The sequence below is a fragment of the Cardiocondyla obscurior genome, linkage group LG18 (genome assembly GCF_019399895.1).
Source record: "Cardiocondyla obscurior isolate alpha-2009 linkage group LG18, Cobs3.1, whole genome shotgun sequence".
NCBI lineage: Eukaryota > Metazoa > Arthropoda > Insecta > Hymenoptera > Formicidae > Cardiocondyla > Cardiocondyla obscurior.
This window is the reverse complement of record NC_091881.1, coordinates 2,788,209-2,812,744: the sequence shown is the minus strand read 5'-3', so window position 1 is coordinate 2,812,744 and position 24,536 is coordinate 2,788,209. Positions and strand designations below refer to the sequence as shown.

The 24,536-nt window shown below is 37.7% G+C and overlaps 3 protein-coding genes across 5 annotated transcripts; 2 read left to right on the top strand and 1 right to left on the bottom strand.

Annotated features, from left to right (window-relative positions):
* Positions 1-170: 170 nt before the first annotated feature.
* Positions 171-14,275, top strand: Pka-r2 (cAMP-dependent protein kinase type II regulatory subunit). Of its 3 annotated transcripts, none has more exons than XM_070668825.1 (8): positions 171-1,000; positions 5,309-5,400; positions 9,190-9,273; positions 10,380-10,486; positions 10,660-10,921; positions 11,159-11,317; positions 11,436-11,538; positions 11,826-14,275. In XM_070668825.1, the coding sequence occupies exons 1-8, from the start codon at positions 784-786 to the stop codon at positions 11,954-11,956; spliced, it is 1,155 nt and encodes a 384-aa protein (XP_070524926.1). In that variant the 5' UTR covers positions 171-783; the 3' UTR covers positions 11,957-14,275. The 3 variants fall into 3 exon arrangements, with proteins under 3 accessions (XP_070524926.1, XP_070524927.1, XP_070524928.1); XM_070668826.1 differs by lacking the exon at positions 171-1,000 and adding an exon at positions 3,558-3,962; XM_070668827.1 differs by lacking the exon at positions 171-1,000 and adding an exon at positions 3,878-4,028.
* A 5,532-nt stretch (positions 14,276-19,807) lies between these two features.
* LOC139109610 (transcription elongation factor, mitochondrial) lies at positions 19,808-21,979 on the bottom strand. The gene is made up of 6 exons (XM_070668828.1): positions 21,739-21,979; positions 21,433-21,578; positions 21,134-21,341; positions 20,870-21,016; positions 20,604-20,775; positions 19,808-20,493 (listed from the first exon to the last, which is right to left on the bottom strand). Exons 1-6 carry the CDS (start codon positions 21,784-21,786, stop codon positions 20,174-20,176), a joined length of 1,041 nt encoding a protein of 346 aa, XP_070524929.1. The 5' UTR covers positions 21,787-21,979; the 3' UTR covers positions 19,808-20,173.
* Positions 21,980-22,048: 69 nt separating this feature from the next.
* Positions 22,049-24,482, top strand: Ndc80 (kinetochore protein Ndc80). The gene is made up of 2 exons (XM_070668792.1): positions 22,049-22,469; positions 22,645-24,482. Exons 1-2 carry the CDS (start codon positions 22,241-22,243, stop codon positions 24,354-24,356), a joined length of 1,941 nt encoding a protein of 646 aa, XP_070524893.1. The 5' UTR covers positions 22,049-22,240; the 3' UTR covers positions 24,357-24,482.
* Positions 24,483-24,536: the final 54 nt, after the last annotated feature.

The following is a 24,536-nucleotide window of genomic DNA, read 5'->3' as shown; positions in this document are numbered from 1 at the left end:
AGAGTTTTCCGGTGCAAATAATAAGAATGGAAGAATCTTTCCGCGAGGGACACGAATCTCTGTCGCCTCATCTCGAATCGAACTCGACAAGAACAATCGAAGCTCGCGAGAATTTGACATGAGTGGAGTACCTATACATCCCGTTAGTTGAGCGCGGGCGCTGACAGTCGCCATTTTAGCGGCAGCGATCGGTGCATTCTCCGTGTCCTTGGGGTCCCCGTCGTATGTTCGGCGCGACTGTGCGCAGCGTCGTCGCGGTAGGCAGCTAGCCCCGTCGTCGATAGTGAGCGCGGCGCACCGGGAAGCGAGCGGAATTTCGTCGACGAGCGGCGACAGTTTGCCGGTGCAGGGACGGCCGGTGGCGCGGCGCGACGACGACGGGAGAGCGGGTCATCGGCGGTGGAGGTGGCGAAGCAGCAGCGCGCTCGGAAGGTGGGCGGCGGTACGACACGTCGAGCGTTTCACGGCCCCGGACCCCGGCTCTAAAGCCCAGGTCCAGCTTCGGCTCTAGCACCGGCTCTAGCTCTCTGTAAAGCCCCCTCTCATCCCCTCTCCCCGTCGACATCGCTGCCTCGCTTCGACCCGCGCGACACTTCGAGGATCCGTGACGTAGTCGCGAGCGCGTGATAACTCGTCTGCGCGGCGTCGAGCTGCGGAAGTCCGGAGGCATCCGTCGTTCCGCCCGAAAAATCCGGCGGCCTGAGTGAAGGGTGAGGATAACGTAGAGGATACCGTAGAGGATAGCTCCTGCGACTGGCGATCGGCTCTCGTGGGATCGAAAAGATGAGCTGTCCACGTAGCGCCGGCAAGATCACGGTACCGGACGATCTGCGCGACGTCCTGCTGGAGTTCACGATCAGCTACCTGCTGGAGCAGCCCGGGGACATCATCGACTACGCCGTAGACTTCTTCACGCGGCTACGCGACGCACGGCGCACGCAGCTGATCCAGGCGGACGGCCAGACCTGCTCGTCCACGCCGGACGAGTCCGTCGACGAAGGTGAGTCTCGAATCGAAATCTTTCTTTCTCCTTATCTCTGTCTCGTTCTTTTCCTATCATCTGTCCCGCGGCATCCCGTAGACAATTATGTTAGCGACGATTATGCACAAATAAACCGACTCAAAAGGCCCGAGAAAGATATTCGAAAGAGATCACGACGTTAGTCTAGCAAAGGACCTTTAATCGTATTTAATTTTTCACACGGTAATAATTAATTCTAAAAAGGTCCACTAAAGAGTCTAAAACGATAAGGTCGCCTCGCACATTAGTCAGTGCCTCGATTTACAAACAGGAAAATGAGACGCGAAATTCGATCGGTGTCTCAAAATCTCGTGTTAAGATGTTTATCAGGATCGAGAGAATTTGAGCGAACCTTAGAATTATATGGTTGTTTAACTAAAGAATGACAAATTTACAGAATAAATATTCTGTATCTCTATCGAGATTTCAACTTAAACAGGACGCTATTTGCACGGGCGTAGAGTGACGGATGGCTCGGTTAGCTCGTCGTGATTAGTGTCAATCACGACGCTCTAGTGTCCAGCTCGGGCTGCTCAAGAGCCGCTCGAATCGATATCGGTTGTAAGTTGAGTGGTGCAGGGTCGATTCCGCCAACGTCAATTCACTGGTCGCCGTAGTTTCGATTCTCACTTTCCTTTCCGGGAAGGGGTGAGAGTGCGGTGGTGGAGCAAGAGGCCGTGATTGAACGTAACGTGAAACACACCGCAATGTCGGTAATTTTAGCCAATCGGCGGCAATAGGCAGCAACGGGACGATTTAATAACCGAGCGCGTCGTTATGCACTTTGCACTTCGCCCTTCGCCTCTCTTTTTCTCTAATTTTATTTTCTGTTCTTTTTTTTTATTTTTTATATTTTTATTTTTATTTTTTTTTTTTAATTGCGAATAATATCGCGGATAGAGTTCGGCATGTCGCGCTGATTTAGTCATCGACGTTCTAATTTTGGCATTCACTCAACCGATTTTCTCTTTACCCTAGGACGCGTAATGTCAGCAGTGCAATGTGGGCTGTTATTTGGGATTAACACACTCGCCAACGCAGTAATAGATTCTGTTTTCAAATACGTGCCGCACACGTAATACCAAATGCATAACGTCCGAACAAACGCCGAGATATTCCACTAGCTGCGGCGCGAAATGCTTTGACTTGTGCTTGTATTCTTAATTTCGGTATCCAGATCGACGAGAAACTTAAACGGCCATCCGTTCTTTCTTTTAAATTCTTTTCCCTTTGTTATACTCGATTTAATTATTTTTTTTTTTTTTTACGAAAAGCAATAATGCTGTATCTTCCCCTCCTTTTCGATTGATCTCCTTTTTATTCCCATCTCGCGTGATCAAGAGAGATTTCTCGTAAATCTCTCGGTATGAATTCGGAACTCGGAATAATTCTTTTTATTTGCTTCTTTTATTTGATGTTGTTGGACCATTTTTATTACCGGGCGGAGGAAAAGACAACGTCCTCGCTCGCTGATTAAATTACGCAGGATAATCACTTGAATTGTCAAACTTCGCATTAGTCGAAATGTCAGGACTGTTCTATTTTGAGATTTCAAGTAGATTTCGCCTCGGGGTAGCGAAAAGAAACAGTCTCATCAAGCGGATAACAACCGTGCCTTTTCATCAGCGTCCCTACACGCGCGCAATATTTTTATAACAAAATATTACGCGAACGCTTTATCGGCCCAGTTAATCCAACACTCATTGTAATATTTTACATCAGCGCTCGGGGATGTTTTTTTTCTTCCCGTTATTTTTTTCATTCTTTCCCAGGAAGAAGCGTCTCTCATTCACGTATAAATTTTACCGTGAGTTACCGCGCGAGTTCTGTGGTTTATCGCGACGTCGCGTCAGCGCGAAGGCTAATAAATTATTCCCAACTCAATCAAAATGTATATTTTTTTTTTCTTTTTTTTTTTCTTTTTTTTCTCTTTTTTTTCAATACATCTCTCATTCACGCAACGGAACGCGCCCATCTCGCACGTACCCGAAGTCAGGGTGATCGATCAGAGGATCCCTCCGGAAATTCTCTCACGTGGCTTCCGCGCTCTCCTCCAGCCTTTTTCCTCCACCCTCGGGATGAAAGCCCGGACTTTAGACCTTGATGTCGGCGTGGGGGCGAGGAAAGGGCGCCGCCTCGGCCTTGCGGAAGATGCGCGGCATCCGCGGAATCCCGTGGGGGAGAAAAAAAACGCGCGGGACGCTTCTATCATTTAATTTCTACGTCTTGCCAAAGCAATTTGTACATCAGCCCCGACTTTTCAAGACCTGCGCGCGATTTCGGGTGCTAGGAATCACACTCTCTCGTCGGTATCGTTCAGTCGCGCCAACGCGGTCCAGTCCGGCACGGTCAGGCGCCGTCGCGACGCGAAAGGGTGTCGGGTGCGCGGTGCTTTCGACAAATCCTCAGTGCTTAGCCGGCACAGCGACGGTCATCTCGTGATTCTCATCCGCGCGGCACATCCCGATCGTCACTTTCATCTCTACGCCTCCCTCACATAATTTGAAGTGTTTTTTTTTTTCTTCAAATCGAAACTGAGAGCCTGCTTCGAAGACGCTGGCGTCTTCAACACCCTCGATCTCTTCGATTCTTCAACCTGTTCGCGATCGTTAAATTAATGAAACGCTCATTGACAACCGGTATCTGAATAAAAAAAAGATAAAAACAGAACAGTTACGTATTTGTAACCGCGTTGTTTCCGCGAATCTCATGTTTCCGGACGTAATAAATTATTGTGCGTGCTTTTGTTAGTGAGAAAACGCGAGATACTTCTTACGTTCGTTTGATATACATTCGTTTTGTGTCAAGTGTGCTGGAACGTGTCTCTGTCGTGTATTTCTTTTTTTTTTTCTTTTTTTTTCTCCTTTTCTCCCCCTTTCAAATTTGGACGAAATGTCGCTCATCCCCATCGTCGAATCGGAAGAGCTAGAGAATGACAAAGGTGCGAAGAAACGAAACACGACAGACCCTTCTCGTTCGAATGGCTAGATATCAAGGATGCTTTCGGGTATCGTATAACTTCCGCGGGACTGAAAACTTTTTACTTTAGAAGGGAAGGAATAATAGAGATTCACAAACTTGTTTGCATTAAATAAAAAAAAAAAAAAAAAAAAAAACTAACGTGTTATACGTCTTAACGCATTTAATCATGTAAAGTCCAAATTTCTTAGTATATTATAATTTTACGTCCATTATTGTGAGCAATTTACACGTAATCTTTTTATAATACGGGATTAAACGCGTTTAAGACTCTTAACGCGATCTGCTTTCTTATCTTTGTTTAAAGTTGCGTATCGCTAACTTGGGGAAAAAACATTTCCGAAGAGTAGAGCCGTTATTAATTTTTCTCGGAAACGAAACAGCTTGTTCTGCACATTTTCGGCTTGTCTTCTTTAAAGTCTGTTATCCTGCGATCGGTGGTTATAGAAAAATCGTGTGTTGTGCGCGACGGTACGTAATCGGACGAGAGAAAAGACGGTGAAATCAAGTTTTTATCTTCAAATCCGTGTCTCTTGAAAAATAAAAGGTTTCATATCACGCTCAATATATTCTCGACTCAATGTATGCGGGATGTGTCAAGACAAAAGGTCAACACTTAACAAAAAATGTCGACAATATATCATCGCGGGGGGAAAAGAAAAAATAAAAAAAACGAAGAAGTTTCAACGAACGTCTACTAAAAACTGCGAGAATAGCATTTTCGCGTGCTTCTTCCGTGTAAATTCGAGGGGTTGCACCTATATCTCCACGCTCTAAATACTGTCGAAACTTCGAAAATTGCATTTTCCTCTTTATCGGATTTCGCTGCGTAGATAAGGATTGAAGGAGCCGCGGAGAGTTTTTTACGTTTGCATAATTGAACGGCAGATCATTTTTTTTTTCTTTTTTTTTTTTACGGTGACGGCTTTCGCAATTCACATTGAATACCCGGAGAACATTTCCTCGAAAACAATCGTCCAATTACGTAAATGTCCAAGTTGACGTGGCGAGCACGTACACGATTGTCATTTACAATAAAACAGGCCTTCATTTTGTCAGACTTAAATCGCCGCAGTCGAACAAATTAAAAGTCATTCATCGGACGATACTCTCAACTTTTACTTCGATGTTTCACTCGGCAATAACGGCTGGAGTAAAACTATGCTGCTCTTTAATCTCAATTAAAATTTATTATAATTTTAAGGAATCGACATTTAATTAGTCTAATTGATTTTCATATTTTATTCTCTTCTCCATTTTTATTGCTATTGTACTTTTGTATTAAACTAATTGTCTTTTGCTTTTCAGAGCCACCGGTCGGCCGATTCGCTTCCAGAAGGAAGAGCGTTTTCGCGGAGACGTATAATCCCGAAGATGACGAGGAGGATGACGGCTTCAAGGTACATCATTCTTGTTACTATTACTGTTCAAATTATCGCGTGCGATAACGAGATTACGCGAGTGGTACGTCGTTTGCAAGATCTGCGCTTCCCAAAAAGAAAAAAAGGTGGAAAAAAAAAGGTTCAGCTAGACGACTGGAAGAGTCAAATTGATCGAATAAATTACATGATGCCGCGAGAAATTCTATCGATGCAATCACGCCAATAGCGGCCCCTAATGATGCTCTATTGGTTTAATGGTTATTCGAACGGCGATCTGTTCATTCCAAAACGTCGTTTCTCCTATTCCGACACATCCCGCCGTCGTCATCGCTTTCAAACCTTCCATTATCAGGTGTCGCAATGGTTGATATTTCTTTTTTCAACAACGGAGCCTTGGAAAGCGCACTTTTTACGCCCGTCACGTTCGCCGAGTTGGCGAAAACCGATACACGCGATTGTAGCTGCGTAAGTGATCGCCGAGACCGCGGGAGTACGTGTCCGTGCCGAGGCGTTGTGTTGCGTCCGATATGCGAGAAATTCTCCACGCACAGACACAAAAATAACGCGATAAAAATTCGACACGGTGGGGTCAACATTTCCTAGCGGAGTCGAGTATCGGCATCGATTCTGACCCCCCCTGCTTTCGGCGCGACGCTAATTAAAACTGTTACGCGCCGCTCTTACGTATTAATTATTTCCGTGGGGTGTGTTTTACGAATGATTCTAAAATCGGCCGGACCTAAGACGCAGCGCGAATGGAGGACAGGTTTATATAACGCGTTCGCGGTGCAACGCGGTCGCACGTATTCGTTACCGCCGGCGTTTCGCTTCGGCGAGGAGCGACGGTGATGAACGCTTCGTCTTCGATACAAAGAGGCAGTTTAGGTCTTTTTTTTTTTTTTTCTTTTCTTCTTTTTTTTTTTTTTTCGGGATGGCGGTAGAAAATAGAGTTGCTCTCTCTCTCCCTCTCGTTGGTTACGAAATATCGTTGTGTGCCGGGTATGTACATGTGTGGCGCATGTACACGCGAGATACATAATATATATCACAGTCTATTAAAGCATAGCTGGCAGCCTCTCCTCTTTCCCTTCTCTTTTTCTCTTCCCTCCTTCCTTTTGTCTCTTTCTCTTCCTCCCTTTCTTCTCTCTCGCTCTCTCTTTCTTCTCTCGTGGCCTGCTGCCGCGCGAATGACGAAACGAAGAGTTACTTTGCTCGGCGATGCGAGGTCGGCGATGTACCTTTGTGACGTCAGGCCTCGTGTTCGATAACCTGGCACGGACGGTGATTTACATGTATGTATGCATCATCGCCGTGTGTACGTATCGTGCATACGCGCACGTGAATGAGGGAGAAAGGAGCGTGCAAGGTGTACGTAAGTGTGTGTATACGTGGGGTAGCAAAGGGGGGTTTTGCGAAGGGTTGCCGGCAACGGGTCGGGTCAGGTCGGGTCCGACGAGAGAAAGAGAGAGCATTTTCACAAAGATAGCCCCCGGTGAATCCGATTATCGGCACCCCACGGCAACTGGTTATCAAGCCGACCGACCGACCGATCATATTTTCCTCGCCGCGTGCGCTGCGACTAGGACAATAGCAAAGAAAACTAGGACGCTCGCGATTTTTAGAAAGGCCGTGACAAGACTACTCACGAGACACCACCGCGTGCGTGGATTTTCTCGGCCGTTTTACGGTAAAAGGCACAATATCGGGTGCTGCCATTAACGATGAGCTTCCTGGCCAATTCCAAGTCGGTTTATCCTCGATGGGAGAGTCGGGTTGCTGCTTTGAGATATTTGCGGACCCTTCCGCGAGTCAAGTTTCAGAATGGCCGATGGATCTATTCATTTTATTTTTTTTTCCGATTAGCAGTTAAAGAAAGAAAAAAACAAGTTATTTTAAACTTGCGGGGAGTTAAAAAATTCGAGGACCGAGCACTCGAAGGGACCGGAGGGGATCGATGTTAAATATCGACAGTGAGTGCTCTGACTGTTGAAATATAAAGCGCGCGAGAAACGGGACACCGCTTGACGGTGGAGAGAATGACGTGCCGAGTACACCAACGAAATAACGGTTTTGCAGGTGGCGAACGTTGACAAACGGTTGACCCTCGGCGAAGTTCTAATCGCACGATACATGCGGTCCGATCGGACAATGCTGCGGCAGATGGGACAACGTCGGTAATGGGAACGAGGAATAACGGTTCTCTGCGAAATTGATCGTTTCTGTGTGCAACAATTGGCGACGATAACGAAACAAAAGAACCCGCCACTCGCGTGTGGAAGGACCGATTACCGCGTATGCAACTTGCCGCGAGCGAAAGAGTAGGCTGGCCGCAATAACAGCACGAGCTGCTATCCGGCGAGGGCAAAACTTGAAAGAATCATTTTTAAACAGCGCTTTCGCGGCTCGACAGCGCCAAAAAGTGAACTTTAACAATGCCCACGGGGCAATTGCAACTTCGGCGAGAATTTTTCCAAAAAGCGGCATTGTTTAAAGCGGAGAATACAAGAAATTTATTCATCAAAGACTCCTTCCTAAACGGGTCGAAATGTATTCTAACGATGAGCAATAACAATAAACAGATAAGTTGCAATAATGACCAACAAGGTTCTGTAGGCTTTTTTTTTTCCCCTCCCGTTACAATGTAATATAATTTAATTGATGGAATTTCGTGAAAGAGAAATTATAACAAATATAATTGCGCAACGCTTTCGCAGCGATCATTATTTTACCAAGAATCCTAATTATATTGCACAATTATATGGTGCAGTATAATTATATAATATAGATTGATAATCCTTAAAATCTGATAAATGACGCACTTTATCTAATAACGAGTGAAGCGTGGGAGAGGTCAAAGTTCACCGCACTAAGTCTAGCATAAAGTGCAATTTCTTGAGTTCTAGTCGAGCTATCGAATTTACTCGGCGTGGCTTTTAAAGAGAATTGCACTTGCGCAAAAAGAAAAAAAAATCTTATTGTACATTTTTTCAAATGTCAACAATTTAAGAATAAACGAGAAGAGTCAATGGATTTTTAGAAAAAAAATATATTACAATAAGTAAATCGTTTTGCGTATTAAAAACTTAACGCGCGCGTTTGCTAGACAACTTTTTTTATCAAATAAACGAGGCTTTAATGACGCGGCTGCTATTTAATAAATCGAGAACGAGCGACACGTTTTGCACAACTTTTTCCTTATTCAAATTTGAGTTGAAATAAAAAGTTAAATTCTCCTCTGCTTCTTGCAATGAGGCTTAGAAGTTTTGCTTGTTCTTTTATTGAGCTTCCCGTGTTCCAGAGCTCAATTAACAGCTCCCCGAGCATTTATATTTGATTTTCTTTGGAGTGGGTGAGTCGCTAGTTCTGCCCGCAATGGATTTCCCCAAGAGGGAATTGGAGAGATTACATCTCTCTTGCGGCCGAAGATACTCCCGGAGGATCGCCACTTCCATCCGAGAGGATGGCGATCGAATATAAACTGCCGATTGCTACTCAGATTTGAACTCGAATATTCAGATCTCTAAACACCCCCATACATGTATATTAAATTTATTTTCTCCCGGGTACAATATTCTATAATAATGAGGCCGTTAAACAAACTTGGACGTCGTTTTTATTTCGCTGCGTCCCGCCGTTCGTTAAATTTCTGTCTAATTATTCATCGAGGGAGAAAACCTTTTTCCAGAGACAACGCCCCAAAGAGACCGCGTCTTAAATATGTACGAACGTTTTAACGGTAGACTTAGATATTCCGTTGTATTTTGTTGTATTCAGGCTTTATTTTCTCATACGGCTCATTAATTTCAGATGGTCCATCCAAAGAGCGACGAGCAGCGACAAAGGCTTAGCGATAGCGTCAAGAACATACTCCTGTTTCGTGCTCTAGACGAGGTAAGTTAAACATAGTGCGTTCTCATCAGCTACGATCGTAAATAGAAGTACGTATAACAGCTATTAGGTGTATTCGCGCCAGCTGGGCGAAGCACCAAGAAATCCATGAATAATTTCTCATTAGGAGCAATCGATTCTGCCATCAAGACGATCCGAGTAATAAAATTTGATTTTATTTTTTTCACTTGTTAATAAATTAAATTAGCAATTAATGATTACCATTTGCACCGATATATTACATGAAACTAGGTGTTATAAGTAAATTAATATTTTTTTTTTTTTTTATCGTTATTTGTCTTTATAAGATTCCATTTTAATTCATTAAAAAGTAATCTTATTTCCACTTGATGCGTGCATATACACGCGTACACATGTCGAATTATCTAACGTCGTAAATTGAGTAACCAACGGGGACAGGGACTTGATCTAAAAATTCTCGCGTGGCAAAAATCGATTTCGTGCTGGTCAAGAATCAATTATGTTAAGAGGAAATATGTGATGATGAGATACTTTTACACACATATACAACTGTATTTACGTATATAGAAGCGTGTACATCGATTATTACCGCGATATTGGCCTAGTTTACACCGGTAAATTGATTAGTGTGCGTATCAAGTTGATGCGGAATAAACACTTGATATATTTCTGTTTACATTGATCTACATTTAACCGAAGGAGCTATTACGTGTCTGGGAAGCTATTAGGTATTTTTTCGGAAACGTTTCCGATCGGAATAATTCCTGGTTTTTCGTCATTTGTCTTGTCATAGACACGTGGGGCTACACATTGCGAGCTACGCAAAGTATTTGCAGAGCATTGGAATATTTCGATACGCGGATCAACTTGATCTTGATATTTGTGATTCAAGAGTATCAGATCAGAGCGCACTAAATTAATCCAAGAGTGTTTATGCCGCGCTTATTAAGCGATTTAATACGAAATGTAGTACTTAGTACGCGTATCAAGTACCCAGTACAAACTAGGCCATTAACGTGATTTTCCCCTTCCTGCCCACTGCCATATTCAAGCCGATATTTTAAAACTTGGACGATAATATCGCGCTAAAACGTATTTATACGTGTATAATATAATTACTTTTCCAGGAACAAATGGCGGACGTACTGGACGCAATGTTCGAAAAAACCGTTCAACCGGGAGAATTTATTATCCGACAGGGCGACGATGGTGACAACTTTTATGTGATCGAGAGGTAATACTTTTTCTTTATATATTACAGTTAACGTATCGATAGGCTTCTCCCTTCAGCGGAAAACTCCAGTGAACCAAGAGGGGCTGCGCACAGCCGATCAGTGCTTTTGTTCAGAATTGAAAATAGTCAAATAATAATTTAATCACTTCTGTTTGTCGTATTCCGTGTTGTAGAGGAAAATTCGAAGTGTACGTCAAAGATCCGGCCACAGCAACGGATAATCGTATTCACACTTATGATAATTGCGGTGCTTTCGGAGAATTGGCCCTTCTGTATAATATGCCTAGAGCGGCTACTGTCAAAGCTATCACGTCTGGCACACTTTGGGCCATGGACAGACAAACGTTCCGACGCATTCTCCTTAAATCCGCGTACAAAAAGCGTAAAATGTACGAGACTCTTATTAACAAAGTGCCGATGTTGAAGTCTTTAGAGGTAAATATTTTTTAGTCATTTATATAACGATTTTTCTAAAAGATTTGTAGAATATATTTGTGTTTGTTAAATCTTGAATGGCTTTTGAATTTGTAGTTTGAAAGTATATATGTATATTACGGTTATTTCTTTTCTTTAATTAAACGTTCTTTTTACTGCAACAAAAAACTAATTTTTGAATTTCAGCTTTGGCGAGATTTAAATTGTAAAATAATCTTGAATTGAAAAATCTTCCAGCCTTACGAGCGAATGAATTTAGCGGATGCTCTTGCACCGAAACAATATTCCAATGGCGAACAAATAATCAGGCAGGGCGATACCGCAGATGGAATGTACTTCGTTGAGGACGGTGTCGTCAGGATCACTAGACTCGGCGAGCACGGCCGTGAAATTGAGGTACATTTATTTATATTATACGCTAATCTGGTTCTCCGCAAAGCGATTTGATTACGCCGGTACCGAGCGCCAAGAAAATTCTCTCCTTATTTAATCGGGCGCCTTTAATATCTCGTAGATTAATCGTGTTCCGGCTGGCGGTTATTTAGGCGAGTTGGCACTCGTGACGCATAAACCACGCGCCGCTTCGGCCTATGCTGTGGGAGACATCAAATTGGCATGTAAGTTTATTTCATTACTGTCCACGTTTCCCGAATTGATAGGTAATCAATAACGTGGCATCGCGAGTAATTGCGGATATCGATATTCACCGCAGTAATTCGGACCTGTTAAGTAACGAAAAATGCCTGCGACATCTCTATCTGTACATTTAAATCTATTTTGAAACTTTCTTTATACAGGACGCCACATTTTAATGAATTCACAACAATGACGATTATTGTAACAACCACTGCTCGCTTGAAATAATTATTTTGTTACTAAAACGGTCACCCCCTTGTCCTTACAGTTTTGGACGTTGAAGCTTTTGAACGTTTGCTCGGCCCGTGTATGGAACTTATGAAACGTAATATCGACGATTACGAAGAACAACTAGTCAAAATTTTCGGCAGCAAAACCAACATCTCTGACATTCGATGAACTGTTTTTAAACAAAGCTACGTCGCCATGCTGCTGTACTAAAGGATGCGATATACCTTTATACAGCGCATAATTTATAACGAACATAAAAAAAAAAAAAACTTGTACTACCTACTTCTGAATCTCATCCGGCGTGTTTCGGGTATCATCTCGGAATCATCAACTGTTTCATATGACTGTTCACTTAGAAGTATACCGATTAAGATTCGTCGATAATAGTTACCAAGTTTATACCTACGGCACACATTGAACAAAGTTATAGGCTGCTCGATTATGTGCGCGTGTATAACGTAACAACACGGTATTAATGATTATTCTCTAAGACTGTAATAGATCAAAAAGAGAGTATTGGTACATTCTGTTACGCGCTCGATCGTTTGTAAAATGAATATCTTTTGTTTACGTCTGAATAATAGATCGAAAAATAATATTTCAAGATTTAGAACACAGACACAATTTTTAAAAAATTTGACACCTATTATCCCCGAATCAAAAATGATTCAAGTTTATCTTCATATATTTAAACTATATGCTATGTATGCTCATAATTCGTGTATATTCTCATGCATTATCCATTTACAAAAAAAGAAAAAAAAAGAAAAAAAATCAGCAGTTACATTTATAAGACATAAGAGTATAAATTATTCGAAATTGAATGCTCTTTTAACACTACTTTCTGGCAAAAGATAGCTTACGAGAGAAATGACCATAATTAATAATTGAATATTGATACAAACTTAAAGATTTTTTACAAAATATCTAATATATATGCATATCATTCTTTCGAAGCTAATGAAAGTAACATTGCCATTTTTAATGAGAACAGAATTGTACAATATTCTTTGATACAATATTCCATTTAACAATGTAATATCTTGATAAAGTATCAGGTCAGACAATCAAGATTTTGTCTATGATTCGCGATAAATAAGACACACTTTGCGAATAAACTTGCACATTTATATACACTAAAAATATATCACTTGCAACGAGCACATAGTGAAAAAAATTATTACTCTTCTAATTTATACTGCTACAATTTATTCGTTGAAATTTGATTCTCATATATGAATCACTTTAAGTGCATTAACATATTTTATATTTAAAACTACACTTTCCCGGAAATTATAATAACTTTGTACATAATTACTTATAATCAATTTAATATTTAATATATTTTACATTAATAGATTTTTATTTTTTAATCAAAATAAAAATTATTATGCGTGTTCTTTATTAATAGAAGTCGACAAACGCCAAAGTAGTGCAAATGCATTCTATTTCGAATATATGGTACTCTCAAAAGTACATAAAAAAAAAATCTAAAACTAAAGGAGCCTTAAAATTGACTTAAATGCGCGGATAAAACGATATAAAACAATGTACATTGTGGGTGTACACGTACAAAGTAATATAAAAGAAGAGAGAGAGATATTTATATATGTATAACGACATTCACATATATAAGAAACGAGGGAAAAGAGACATAATACTTTCTAATTACTTTGTATTTGCGTATATCAGATTAGGTCAATTTTAGCATAAAAAAGATAACCGCGCGTTTAAGCCAATGTTTAATTCAAGTGTGTCTTGCTGATAAATGATGGTAACTCGAAAATCGATTACGAGAATCCGTCAACTTATTTTTATTACATGTACACTGAGAGACAGGGATGGCATTTGCCACGGCGACTGCGGTTAGCACGTCTTCTCGATCGTTTTCCCCCTCCCTGGGCCAGATCTAAAAAATGAACAGTGGAAGTAGTGGGAGGGAACGTTCTCTCCTTCAGTTTTCGGTGGTACTCAACGGCCGGCGTTTCGCGGTATATTAACTATGGGTTTCGCGTGAGGGTTAACGCACATCACGATAGTGTCATACGCTAATTGCTATCGTCGCGGTAAATGCCATATCTGCTTCTCAATGTAAGTACAAGACACGTTATATGTATGATTATGGACCTCTATCATTGTGATAAGAGTCCAATCAAAAATTAATTTGATTATAGTAATGGACAGGTACGATTGCTAGTCACTTTTTATGACCATGTTTTTGTCATGCTAACCTGTGATAATTACATCGGTCATGAAAAAGGAAAAGATACTTTCTATTATGATGATCGTGTGATTTATCACATGACTGAAACTCGCGATAAAGCGGCAGGGCTTTTTAAATAATATCACAATCGTGTGAGGGAGAAAGGGGAGACTAGTACGAAAGTGAAATAATGAGATAATAATATAGCAACTGTTAATAAATGTTATATCATCAATTGTTCTGCGACATTGATGTCTTGCATGGTCTTAATTTTTTTTTTTTTTCCATGCACGATACTTTCTCTAAAAACTTTAAACTTAATTAAATCTCGTAAAATTTTTCAAGTGAATAGTTAAACGAATTAAATAAATATCACAATTTAAAAATAATTAATTGTTAAAACGTTAATGGTTGAAAAAGTAGTTGATTTGCAACGTAATATCAGTACCCTTAGTCTTCCACTGTATCTCCAGGCTGTGATATTATTTTTGACTGAGTATTTCATTCCTTTCTTGTAACGTCTTACAAGAAAAAAAAAAAAGAAATAAATAATAAAAAGAATATTGTTATCGAATTTGCGAGGCAACAAACTGGATTTGTTTTAAATAATTGAACCAACGTATCTCATATATACAGATTATATTGAGATTGTAATGAATTAACAAAAGTGACTTGATCATTGCTGAACACGAGGAACTCTACACGTATCGCAAAAGAAAAAGAGAGAAAAAAAAATCGATTCGTATATTGAGTAAACTCAACATAACGGTACGCATTAGTACTTATTTGTGTTAGATTACATTTACTAAATTAACTGTGAAGTATTGAGAGAAATTAAAATCTAATTCATATTACTGTATGTATCTATCATGAGATTTATCTTATGTGTTGCGTGTTGCTGTTTATGTGTGAGTGTTAATGTGTTTGCATGTGCGTACGTGACGATCGAGCCAATAATTTGTTAATTTACGTTGCTATTGACAGTTTACACTCTCCAGTAGTTGTATTATTCATGTTAACGTCATTAAAAGTATTGCAATACACCGAGATATATCCTACGGATGAATATTGTAACAGTAGTATGCCTTATTGTGCCACTGGATCTTCGTCTTTCTGCTTTCAAAGGAAGAGAGAACTGTGAAATATCGAAGATACAGATTTTGTTGTCCGTGATCTACAATGCTGGATAAAACGATTAGACACGTTAGTAAATTTTCATAAATGCCTTTATAAGTCAATAACAATAGTTAATTAGAAATTACGATTTTACATGAACGACAAGATATCGAGGATTAATAAAATACTAAGAAAAGATTTACTTACAAATTTAAAACAGCATTCTTATTATTACTAAAAAAAAAAAAGAACAAGTATTGTAATTTTATCTTTATCTACAATGTTTTAAAGAAAATAGTGTAAGTTGATCCAATTAATATTCTCTTTGAACTAAAAATTAATTTAAATGTTTATTTATAAAAATATTATTATACATTGACATTTTTATTTGTTATATAATGCTATTTGATATAAAATTGTGTAACTTACGGTGTTTTATCATTATGTCCAGCAATGTATTATGTATCAACGTGCTATATCTAGTAATAAGTATTCAATTTTTTTATTTGCAAGTTTGTAATTGATTTTGCTGTAAAGTTTTGAATAATTTCGAATATTATTTGAGATTTATATAAAAATTATATTTTTCAAATTTTCAACATCTTAAAAAAATTTGCTGATCTTGAAAAATCTCTAAATATCTTTATGTAATTTTAACTGTTAAAATAATCTTTCACTCATCTTTTAAAAGCTATTTATTTCAGATAATATTCGAAATTTTCGTTCTAACGATTCAAAGCACTTGTTTTAATTCATCACTAAAGCTACATCGTAATTCTAGTCCAGAGTGACATGCGATACAGAAGTGTTTCCGACCAATAGCGTGTATTGAATCAGAGTTAATGAAAGCAGGATTAATCATGTTCGTAATGATATCCCGTCATATTTAGTTTTCACGTTTGACCTATGTTTTTTTTCTTGTGCAACGATATTTCTAATATATATATACTATTTTTTTTTATTTATTAAGCATAATGCGTTAGTAGCTATTATGTATGTATTAGCTATGTGTCATCGTGCATGTAACATCGTGCACTTTGCATCGGACCAATTTCAAGGAGCAATTGAGCTTGTGACTTTTCTTCCTCTCGTTCATATTCCTTCTCACTGTATTTAGCTTCAGCGTATTCCTCGTCAGTGTAAACATTCGTTACATCCTCTTGCTAAGCTTGCTCCCGAATAGACTTAAAGGTCTCGATAAACGAGTCAGTCGCGTTCAGCCACGAACTGTCTTCAACCGTAGTTTGCGAGTGTATGCCCGATCTGTTGTATGGAATTTCAAAGTATCATGCGTACTTTACTGCCTCTGTCATAAATGATTTAGGATTGATTGTTCCAATTTTTTAACAACTTTGTTTGACAGGTAATACGTGTCGTTATTCAATATGAAAACAGACGCATATTTACCTGCAAAGTTACCAAGAAGTTGGAACAAGATGGAGTTATTGAAGTAACAAGCCCTGGAATATTATTTCCTAAGCGCGTGAATCGTGGTGATGAACTTTATACGAAGAGTCTAGTACACGGTTTGGCAGATATATGCGAAGAATTAAATTATAAACAATTCTCAAACTCGCGTATTAATGCACTTAGAAGAGCAATACGAGTCTCAAACTCGATTGCGTGCTGACAATCGTCCGGTGTCATATACGAGAACGTTTGTATTATTAAAAGTAACTTGGTACCTTTTGCGTTCATTTTTGTTTTTCTGTTAGAAATGTCTATTAGCGTTTAAATGTCGTCATCCTCTTCGTTATACTTGAATAATATTAATGTTTCGTGATGAAAAAAAAAAAAGAGAGAGAAAAAAAAAGAAATTATGCTTTTAAATTCCTGCGGCGGTATGCAAGTTAAAACGTCGCGGATGCTTACGTGCAATTAGAATAAAATGAAAAGAAAGGATACACATACAATTACATATAAACGATCGAACGAAAACTGGGACGTTCGAAGATCCAAAAGTATGTACGTCTATCTCTGCGTGTTCCTGTTGTATCCCACTTTCCATTATGTCTTCGAACCAAAGCATGATAAAGAAGAACCTCTCTGATTGTACTGTGAATGTTGAATAAATTTAGAATATGTAATTAGCCTTAAAATGTGTCTGTGTACACGTTGCTTGAAACGTATTATATATATGTAGCGGATAACATCAGAATGGTTCTCCTTGTGTTCCATTAGTGATGTAAGTCTTTTTAGCGAACTTCTCAGATATGAATTGTAACGCGCCGCTTAAACGCAAATTACGTAAAAGCTTACTGCAAAGTATGTTTTTCATTTGTAATTTATTCGACGACGTATCCGTGGTGTGTTAAAATTCCTTTTTAAGAGGAGAAGCAAAAAGAAAAGGAAAGAAAGAGACACACGCTTAGATATGTAGATGCTTTTTAAGAGTAATCGATATATTCGCACAAATATCGCTTTGTTTTATATTTTAATAAAGCTTATTCACACAGTGTAAAGGAACGGCACAATGCAAAGGCAACAGAAATAAGAAAAATAAGTTCCGGTTGGTCGAAATGTCTGTTTCGTGAATTAAAAAAAAAATTTTTTTTATTCTTATTTCTGTTGCTTGCCCCTTCGCGTTGTGTAATAGACCCAGGACTCCACAAAATTTCTTTTGAACGTGGGTAGACCCACTGTTATTGTTGAGTCCGCACTCTATATGTTTGGTAACTTTAGTTGGATCTCCTCCTTTGTACATTCAACAGATTTTATATACTTACAATTAGGAAAAACATTTTTAGGCATAACAAACTGTTGTAAATTACAAGATAGTACGGTACTTAACGTCCCTTTTGTTTCGTAACGTGTTATAGTATAACGAGCTATGCGCAGGTATGCATATATATATATATATGTATATATTTTCTATTTATATATGTATATATGTATGCATATACCTATAGTAAATTGTATACAGTTGTTAGATATATATATATATGTATATGTATATATAGCATGCACATTTAAAGTGAATGTGCATACGCACGTTGAGCATGCATACATATATACAAATATATAAATATATAAAATATCAGTATATATGTCGACACTCGTTTCCAGCTGGTCTGATCGGGTATCATTCTAATAATCATAACGTGCTAACCTGGCAGCGATACGATTCGAAGTAATCTAGAGCCGAATGCGCAACCGCACGATTCGATTTGTTGTATGGTGCGATGAAGATGTATTGTCCATATATAATTTGTTAATATATATATCGAGAAGTAAATAGATTTTACTAAAGATCTCTGTATGCTGAGCAGCAGGTTTATCTACGTACAATAGATATATGTAAGCTGAGGTAATGTCGTGTAATCGAGAAGGACGTGGGCAAATTGAACGAGTATTTTGTGCTTTGTAATATTAAATTTGTACGACGCGCGATCACATGTCGTCCAGTCTCTTCTTCTCTTTCCGAATGCAATACAAAAAAGTTCACTCAAGAAAAACGCATCTCCCCGCAGGCGCTTACAGACTGGCAACGTTTATAACAATTATGCTTATGTTACACGAGCCAAGATAGAACATATCAACGTCGGTAGCTGAAAGTTCAGAAAGTTCGCCTTTGTATGCCTGTACCTCAGCGACGTTTAGGTAACTGATTACGTTTCTCATTGATTTACGTATATTGTTTATGAATGTTACGCTCGACGATTCGAATCAAATGACAGTGTCAGATATATTTTCGTTTTAACACACCTGTTAGACTCGTTAGAGATTTCGAATCGTATTAAAAAGCTATACCCTAATTTGATTAACGATTACGCCAAGTTCTTTCTTATTGAACGTTTTACAGTTAAATATCTTCTCTAAACCTTTTCTCTGCTCGATACAAAATGGAAAACAGATTCCTAGCGACATATCTGTATTTGTTCAACGACACCTATAAATGTTGGCATGCACAGCCATACCAAGAAACTGGAATTAATCGAATGAGCTTAATCGTTTATGCATATAGCTATGTAGTCACTATACTCACCTTCTCGTACGGAATGTCGTAGAAAAGTTGGATGCTGTTTTAAAAACTATGGTTTGTCGAGACGAAGAGATCTTTTGAGTCGAGTTGCGTTACAATCTTTACACAGTTAACAATTGCAGTGCGCTATGTATCACGACTTTTACCACCGCAATATCTTTTTTAAACAGCCTCCAAATTCTTTCCACGATACTCGACGTGTACGCGTCTCATCGCGCGTAAGCTGAGCTCGGACGTTCAAGTGCGTATATTTTCGCGATGGAGCCTAAGCGCGGTGCAAACAAAAAGTCAAGTTTTAAATGCATACAATGGAAAATAAATAAATAATTGGTGTGTCTCCTTTTACGCTTGGACAGATAGTATTTCGTACTCGCTCGTCACATAGCATCACTGCCCGGGATTAAGTAGCAGCATTCGATATGTCCTTCGTTAAACACCGTATCCCAGTCGTCGTGGTTTCTCGGCATGAAATATTCCATAGAAAATTATATATTCGGTTCACCAAGAAACTTCTCGTTCGCGAAGCTTCGCCTATTGCTTTCAAATCTTCATTCGGTGGTTTTGTCAAGTATCATCCGGGTAATCCTTTTTCTTTTTTTAGCAAACACACCGGTACGTTGTACAATCTTACATGAAATAACCAAATGCGAGTTTGTATTCGAGCAGCGAGCAACAATATACACTTGGTATACTATAGGTAACATAATAAAAAGTGAAATTATAATAAATGAATGGACCTGTACAGAAGTCTATTGTATTTATTATCATTGGTGTACGCACTTTTAATTCTCGTCACTATTAAACCGTTCGTCTCGCAAACGACTTATTTTAAATGAAATATAAAAATGAGTGTTTTGTGTATCACGAGATTCCGCTACCCCTCTTGTAATTTAATCCACTAAAGTTTCAGAGTTACATGTAAATAAATTCAATCGTTCTAATTGGAACTTGTAAATGCTATTAATATTTATTTGAATTGTTAGAAATCAAAATGCAACATTTTTGTAAATTATTTATAAAATCTTTTAGCCTTGTAATTATTTTTATTGTATTTCACACTAAATTAATTTCATTATAGCATATTTTACAATCTTTGAGGAGCTTCGCGAAGTATCATATCAGTTCTCTTATGCACAATTAATTCTATGAAGGCTAATGCTATTAATAACGGCCAACCAATTTGTTCTTGGCAAACAGAAGTTTGTGAGTTGTACATCTTTTTCAATTCTGTACTTACTAACACTTTTGGTTCCTTTATTTTTATTATATCGTCACTTTCTTGCAGTAGCTTTTGTAATATGTATTGCGTGGCAATAGTCTCATTGTCTATTACTAGTCCATATATTTTTCGTAATACACGAGGCCGTAGAACAAAAATATTGTTTGCCACAAATTCAGAGACATCTAAAAATATATTAAAAAATATTAAATTTCTCTCTTTTTCCGACACAGTACTTACAGAAACTTAAGTCGTTGTAATATTAATTGTATTAATAAAAATACAATTTTCATACCATTAAATTTATTATCCAACATTGTCAGATACGAAAGAATAATGGCACTTGTTACGGACTGTTGTACAAAGTTTTGATAAAAATGGCGATTTAAAACATTGCTCACGTCACCACCGATTTCTTGTATCACATATCGATCAGCTTTCGGTAATTTTTTAGCAATCGGTATTGTCTAAAAAAAAGAAAAAAAACAGTTAGCACATCTCACAATTAATAATATAAATAACACTCATTTTATTAAGAATAAAAAAAGCTTTAATATTTACTTTTTGGAGAAAGTAATGAATAGTTGCTTTATTCTCTTTCTGTGGAAAATATTTGTAACTCCACTGTAATACTTCACAATTGCGATTCAATAATGACCAGCTTATCAAATCATGCCCTATATAGATGCCTAATACTGTGTTGACATCCTGCAATACGTGAATAACGTTAATAAAAAATACATGGAGACAAGGGAGAACAAATATTAATATTTTTTCATACATAGTTCTTTAATTATAAAATTAAGAGATATCTGTTTGGTGTACCTTTTGATTAGTATTTGGTGGTGTTACAACTAAACCTGATATAATCTTAGAAATTTTCTTTTTGCCATATATGATTGACTTATAAAAATTGTATACCCATTTGTTATTACTACTTTGCACTTCCAACAGATCTTCCAGCGATTGAAACGGTCCATTATTAGTACGGTACAATTCTAATTTCTCTGCACGTTTTTTAGTAATGGAATACCTGCGAAAAAACAATTTTTACATGTATAAATATAAAACTGGATAATATATTGTCGCGTATAAATTTTTTTTACAAATGTAATTAAACTCACTGCAGCAAATCTGTTGTAGTCTTGCTATTTATTATTTTCAGTATTTTCTTTTTATCTTCTTCCGACAGACGATTTATATCGAACGTGTCAGTGGATACGTTACGTTTGTGTAAAACACTTGCAGTTAATGCCCAATGCTTATAAATCTATAACAAATTAAATTTTATAATCAATAATTATTTTAAAAAACTATAAAACTAAAAAACATGTTTATAAAATCACACGATATATTAAAATAGTCAAATATAAATTATCCTTCCAAAATTACGAATTTCTTTTAACTGTAACGAACATATAATACCTCACCTGCATTCTTTGGCTTTTAATAACTGTATTAATAAATCTCGTCAACATTATGCTCCACGTGTGTTGTAACACAGCTGATTGCCGATCATATTATTTCTGTATTTTAAATATATACATAGCTTTATAAATGTGCCCGGCACAAGTTCCATTTGTAAGTAATATAAATAAATATTAACGTGTCGGACCGGTAGAGCAAAAAGTCCATTATTCTATGCTCAAAACGAAATAAATGCAGTTAGATCTGAAAGAAAAAAAGAAAATACTAAGTATAAAACAGTGCAAAAAATACGGCTGTAAACACAACGACCTAACTTTAACCTAATTTAGTAACTTTGAATGTTGGCTCAAGTGGGAGAATAAAAAGTTTTCTTACGTGTGGTTGATAACACTGTAGTCAGCTGGGTAACTGAAAATTCAAATTCCACGAAGTCACAGAAAGTTCTCACGAAGAGTTGTTCGCATTTCGCATGTGGATTTTGTATGTTTTTGCACGAAAATAATCATGCACGGGAGTTCACTCAAACGTAGATCGTCTAGTAATCCCGTAAGGATATCCATAATCGACCGAGAAGACAAGAGCCTGACCGGTCGGCCCGACCGGAGGACGCAAACATTGAAGTCAAAAAAAATCTCAATAGGTGAAAGTTCTCATATTCCCAGGCCTCGTTTTCGGAGCTCGTCCTGCGATCGAGCGGGATCCCTTGGCAGAAAATCGTGTTTGAAAGTAACAGGTAAATCGTGGCATGTAAAATCATATTTAAAACATATCATTTATAATTATTTGATAACGGTCAACCTTAAACTAGAAATACATTTTCGACAAAGCACAGCATTAATTTAATATATTTAACTTCTTCATATTGCTCTATTGAATTTATGTTTAATTTTAAATATGTAAATGTGTAGGCAAGACTCCATTAAAAGCAACAACTCCAATTACTCCATCGAGATCTTCTAATAGGCTGCTGCCAAACATAGTGCTGACTGCAAGTACCAGTAGACATCATGCACAACTGGCAGCAGGTAGGTCGCCGTCCGGTGAACGTAACGTGGGAGCTAAGGGTCCTAGAAAGGATACTCGGCCGTTAGGGGATAAAATGTATCAGATAGATCTATTACACAAGATAGATTCTTATTTCAATTTAATTCAGTGTTCCATTATGCTAAACAGCAACCACAGTTTGAAACCAATTACATTGAAGATGTTTGTAGAGGTTTCTGGCTTCCTGTTGCAAAACTTTATTATTAAGCATGAACTCACAACAACAAATTACATAGAAGAATTACCGAAATATGCAAAAAAACTGCACTACCCTGGTGTAATAAACAAATCATGGTTGAAAACTGCTAATGCAATGCATTCATGGCCTTATGTTCTTGGTTGGATCGGGTGGTTAGTGGAAATATGCCAAGTAAAAGAATCTGCACTCAACATTTACCAAATAGAAACTTTGCCGTTTATAGGCTCAGATCAGCAGAGTCAAAGTTTAAGTCTGGAGCTTCAAGCACTGCTAGAGAGTTATACAGCTTGGAATGATGAAAAACTTGAAGAAGAAGCAGAAATTTTGCAGCAATATTTAGACAAGATTTTAATTCATCAAGGCGTCACTGAGGAAGATATGAATCAAGCGCATAGGGAGATGGAAGAAGAAGAAATAAAATTGCAAATGCATGAAGAAGAATCGCAAAATCTCGATGAAACTATTAAACATTTGCAACAAAAAATTGCATCTCTGCAAACGAAGGAATCTCAAAAGTTGAACGATATTAAAACAATGGATAATGATATAAATAAGCTCTCTGCAGAGACAAATCAGTTAGAAGCAGAATATGTGGCTTTAAATAAGCAAATTCAGATCGGAAATAGTGATTACGAAAAATTAATTCGTACTGTGAAACATCAACCCGTATCCAAGAGTGTAATAAAAAACATCGATAAACAATGCATCGAGGTCCAAAACTATATTCATCAATTTGATGAGCATTTGAAAGATTACGAAAAAGAATTATACATTTTAGATCTTAAATTTGCAAACGTTAATAGTGATCTCAATAAAGCGATATTATCGTACAATAAACAAGTTTTCATGCATATTGATAATGATGTCGGACTAAATTTTGATGAATTAAAACTTCCAGAAAAAGAATTCTTGAATCCGCAGATGATAGAAGAAATGAAAGAAAGGGCATCTTTAATAATAATGTTTAAAGATAAATTAAAAAATCAAAACGATGAGGTAGAGTCTCTTATTCATTCTAACACCATACAACTGAAGGAAATGCAAGAAAAAGTAAAATCTTCGCTGGATGAAAACAAATTAACAGAAGAAATGAATTACGTTAATGAAAAAAGAGAAAATGCGAAAAAGGAAAAAGCTAAACTTACGAAACAGATAGAGAGCCTCAGAAGTGAAATTAAAGAAATGCAGAGTACGCTTCCAGATATACAAGCGGCAGATCTCGAACTAGAGGAGGCACAAGATAAATTAGATGCAGTTGAAAGAAGAAAGTTATTTCTGGAGCAAGCTGCCAAACGGTTTTTTGCAGAATTTTATAAAGTCATCGGTGAGCACAGACAAGAGTTGCATAATATTTTAGAAAAAGATGGAACGAAATAAAATTGTTTCCGCACAAATATTTTTATAATGATGTCTATCGTATTACCCTATATTATTTGAATTATATATTATACATCATGTATATTACATGGTTTCAGTAAAGTGTTATCGCTTATTAAAATATAATATTTACAAAACTTTTATTTCAAAGAAAAATTTTATAAATCTTTTCAGCATTGA

Bases quoted from the DNA above. Each gene is read 5' to 3' on its own strand.
- Pka-r2 (XM_070668825.1), top strand. From the start codon at position 784: ATGAGCTGTCCACGTAGCGCCGGCAAGATCACGGTACCGGACGATCTG. The intron at 5,401-9,189 runs GTACATCATTCT...CATTAATTTCAG, and splicing joins AGGAGGATGACGGCTTCAAG to ATGGTCCATCCAAAGAGCGA. The intron at 10,922-11,158 runs GTAAATATTTTT...AAAATCTTCCAG, and splicing joins CGATGTTGAAGTCTTTAGAG to CCTTACGAGCGAATGAATTT.
- LOC139109610 (XM_070668828.1), bottom strand. From the start codon at position 21,786: ATGTTGACGAGATTTATTAATACAGTTATTAAAAGCCAAAGAATGCAG. The intron at 20,776-20,869 runs GTAAATATTAAA...TCTTTTTTTTAG, and splicing joins TTCATTACTTTCTCCAAAAA to ACAATACCGATTGCTAAAAA. The intron at 20,494-20,603 runs GTATGAAAATTG...ATATATTTTTAG, and splicing joins GTTGGATAATAAATTTAATG to ATGTCTCTGAATTTGTGGCA.
- Ndc80 (XM_070668792.1), top strand. From the start codon at position 22,241: ATGCACGGGAGTTCACTCAAACGTAGATCGTCTAGTAATCCCGTAAGG. The intron at 22,470-22,644 runs GTAAATCGTGGC...GTAAATGTGTAG, and splicing joins ATCGTGTTTGAAAGTAACAG to GCAAGACTCCATTAAAAGCA.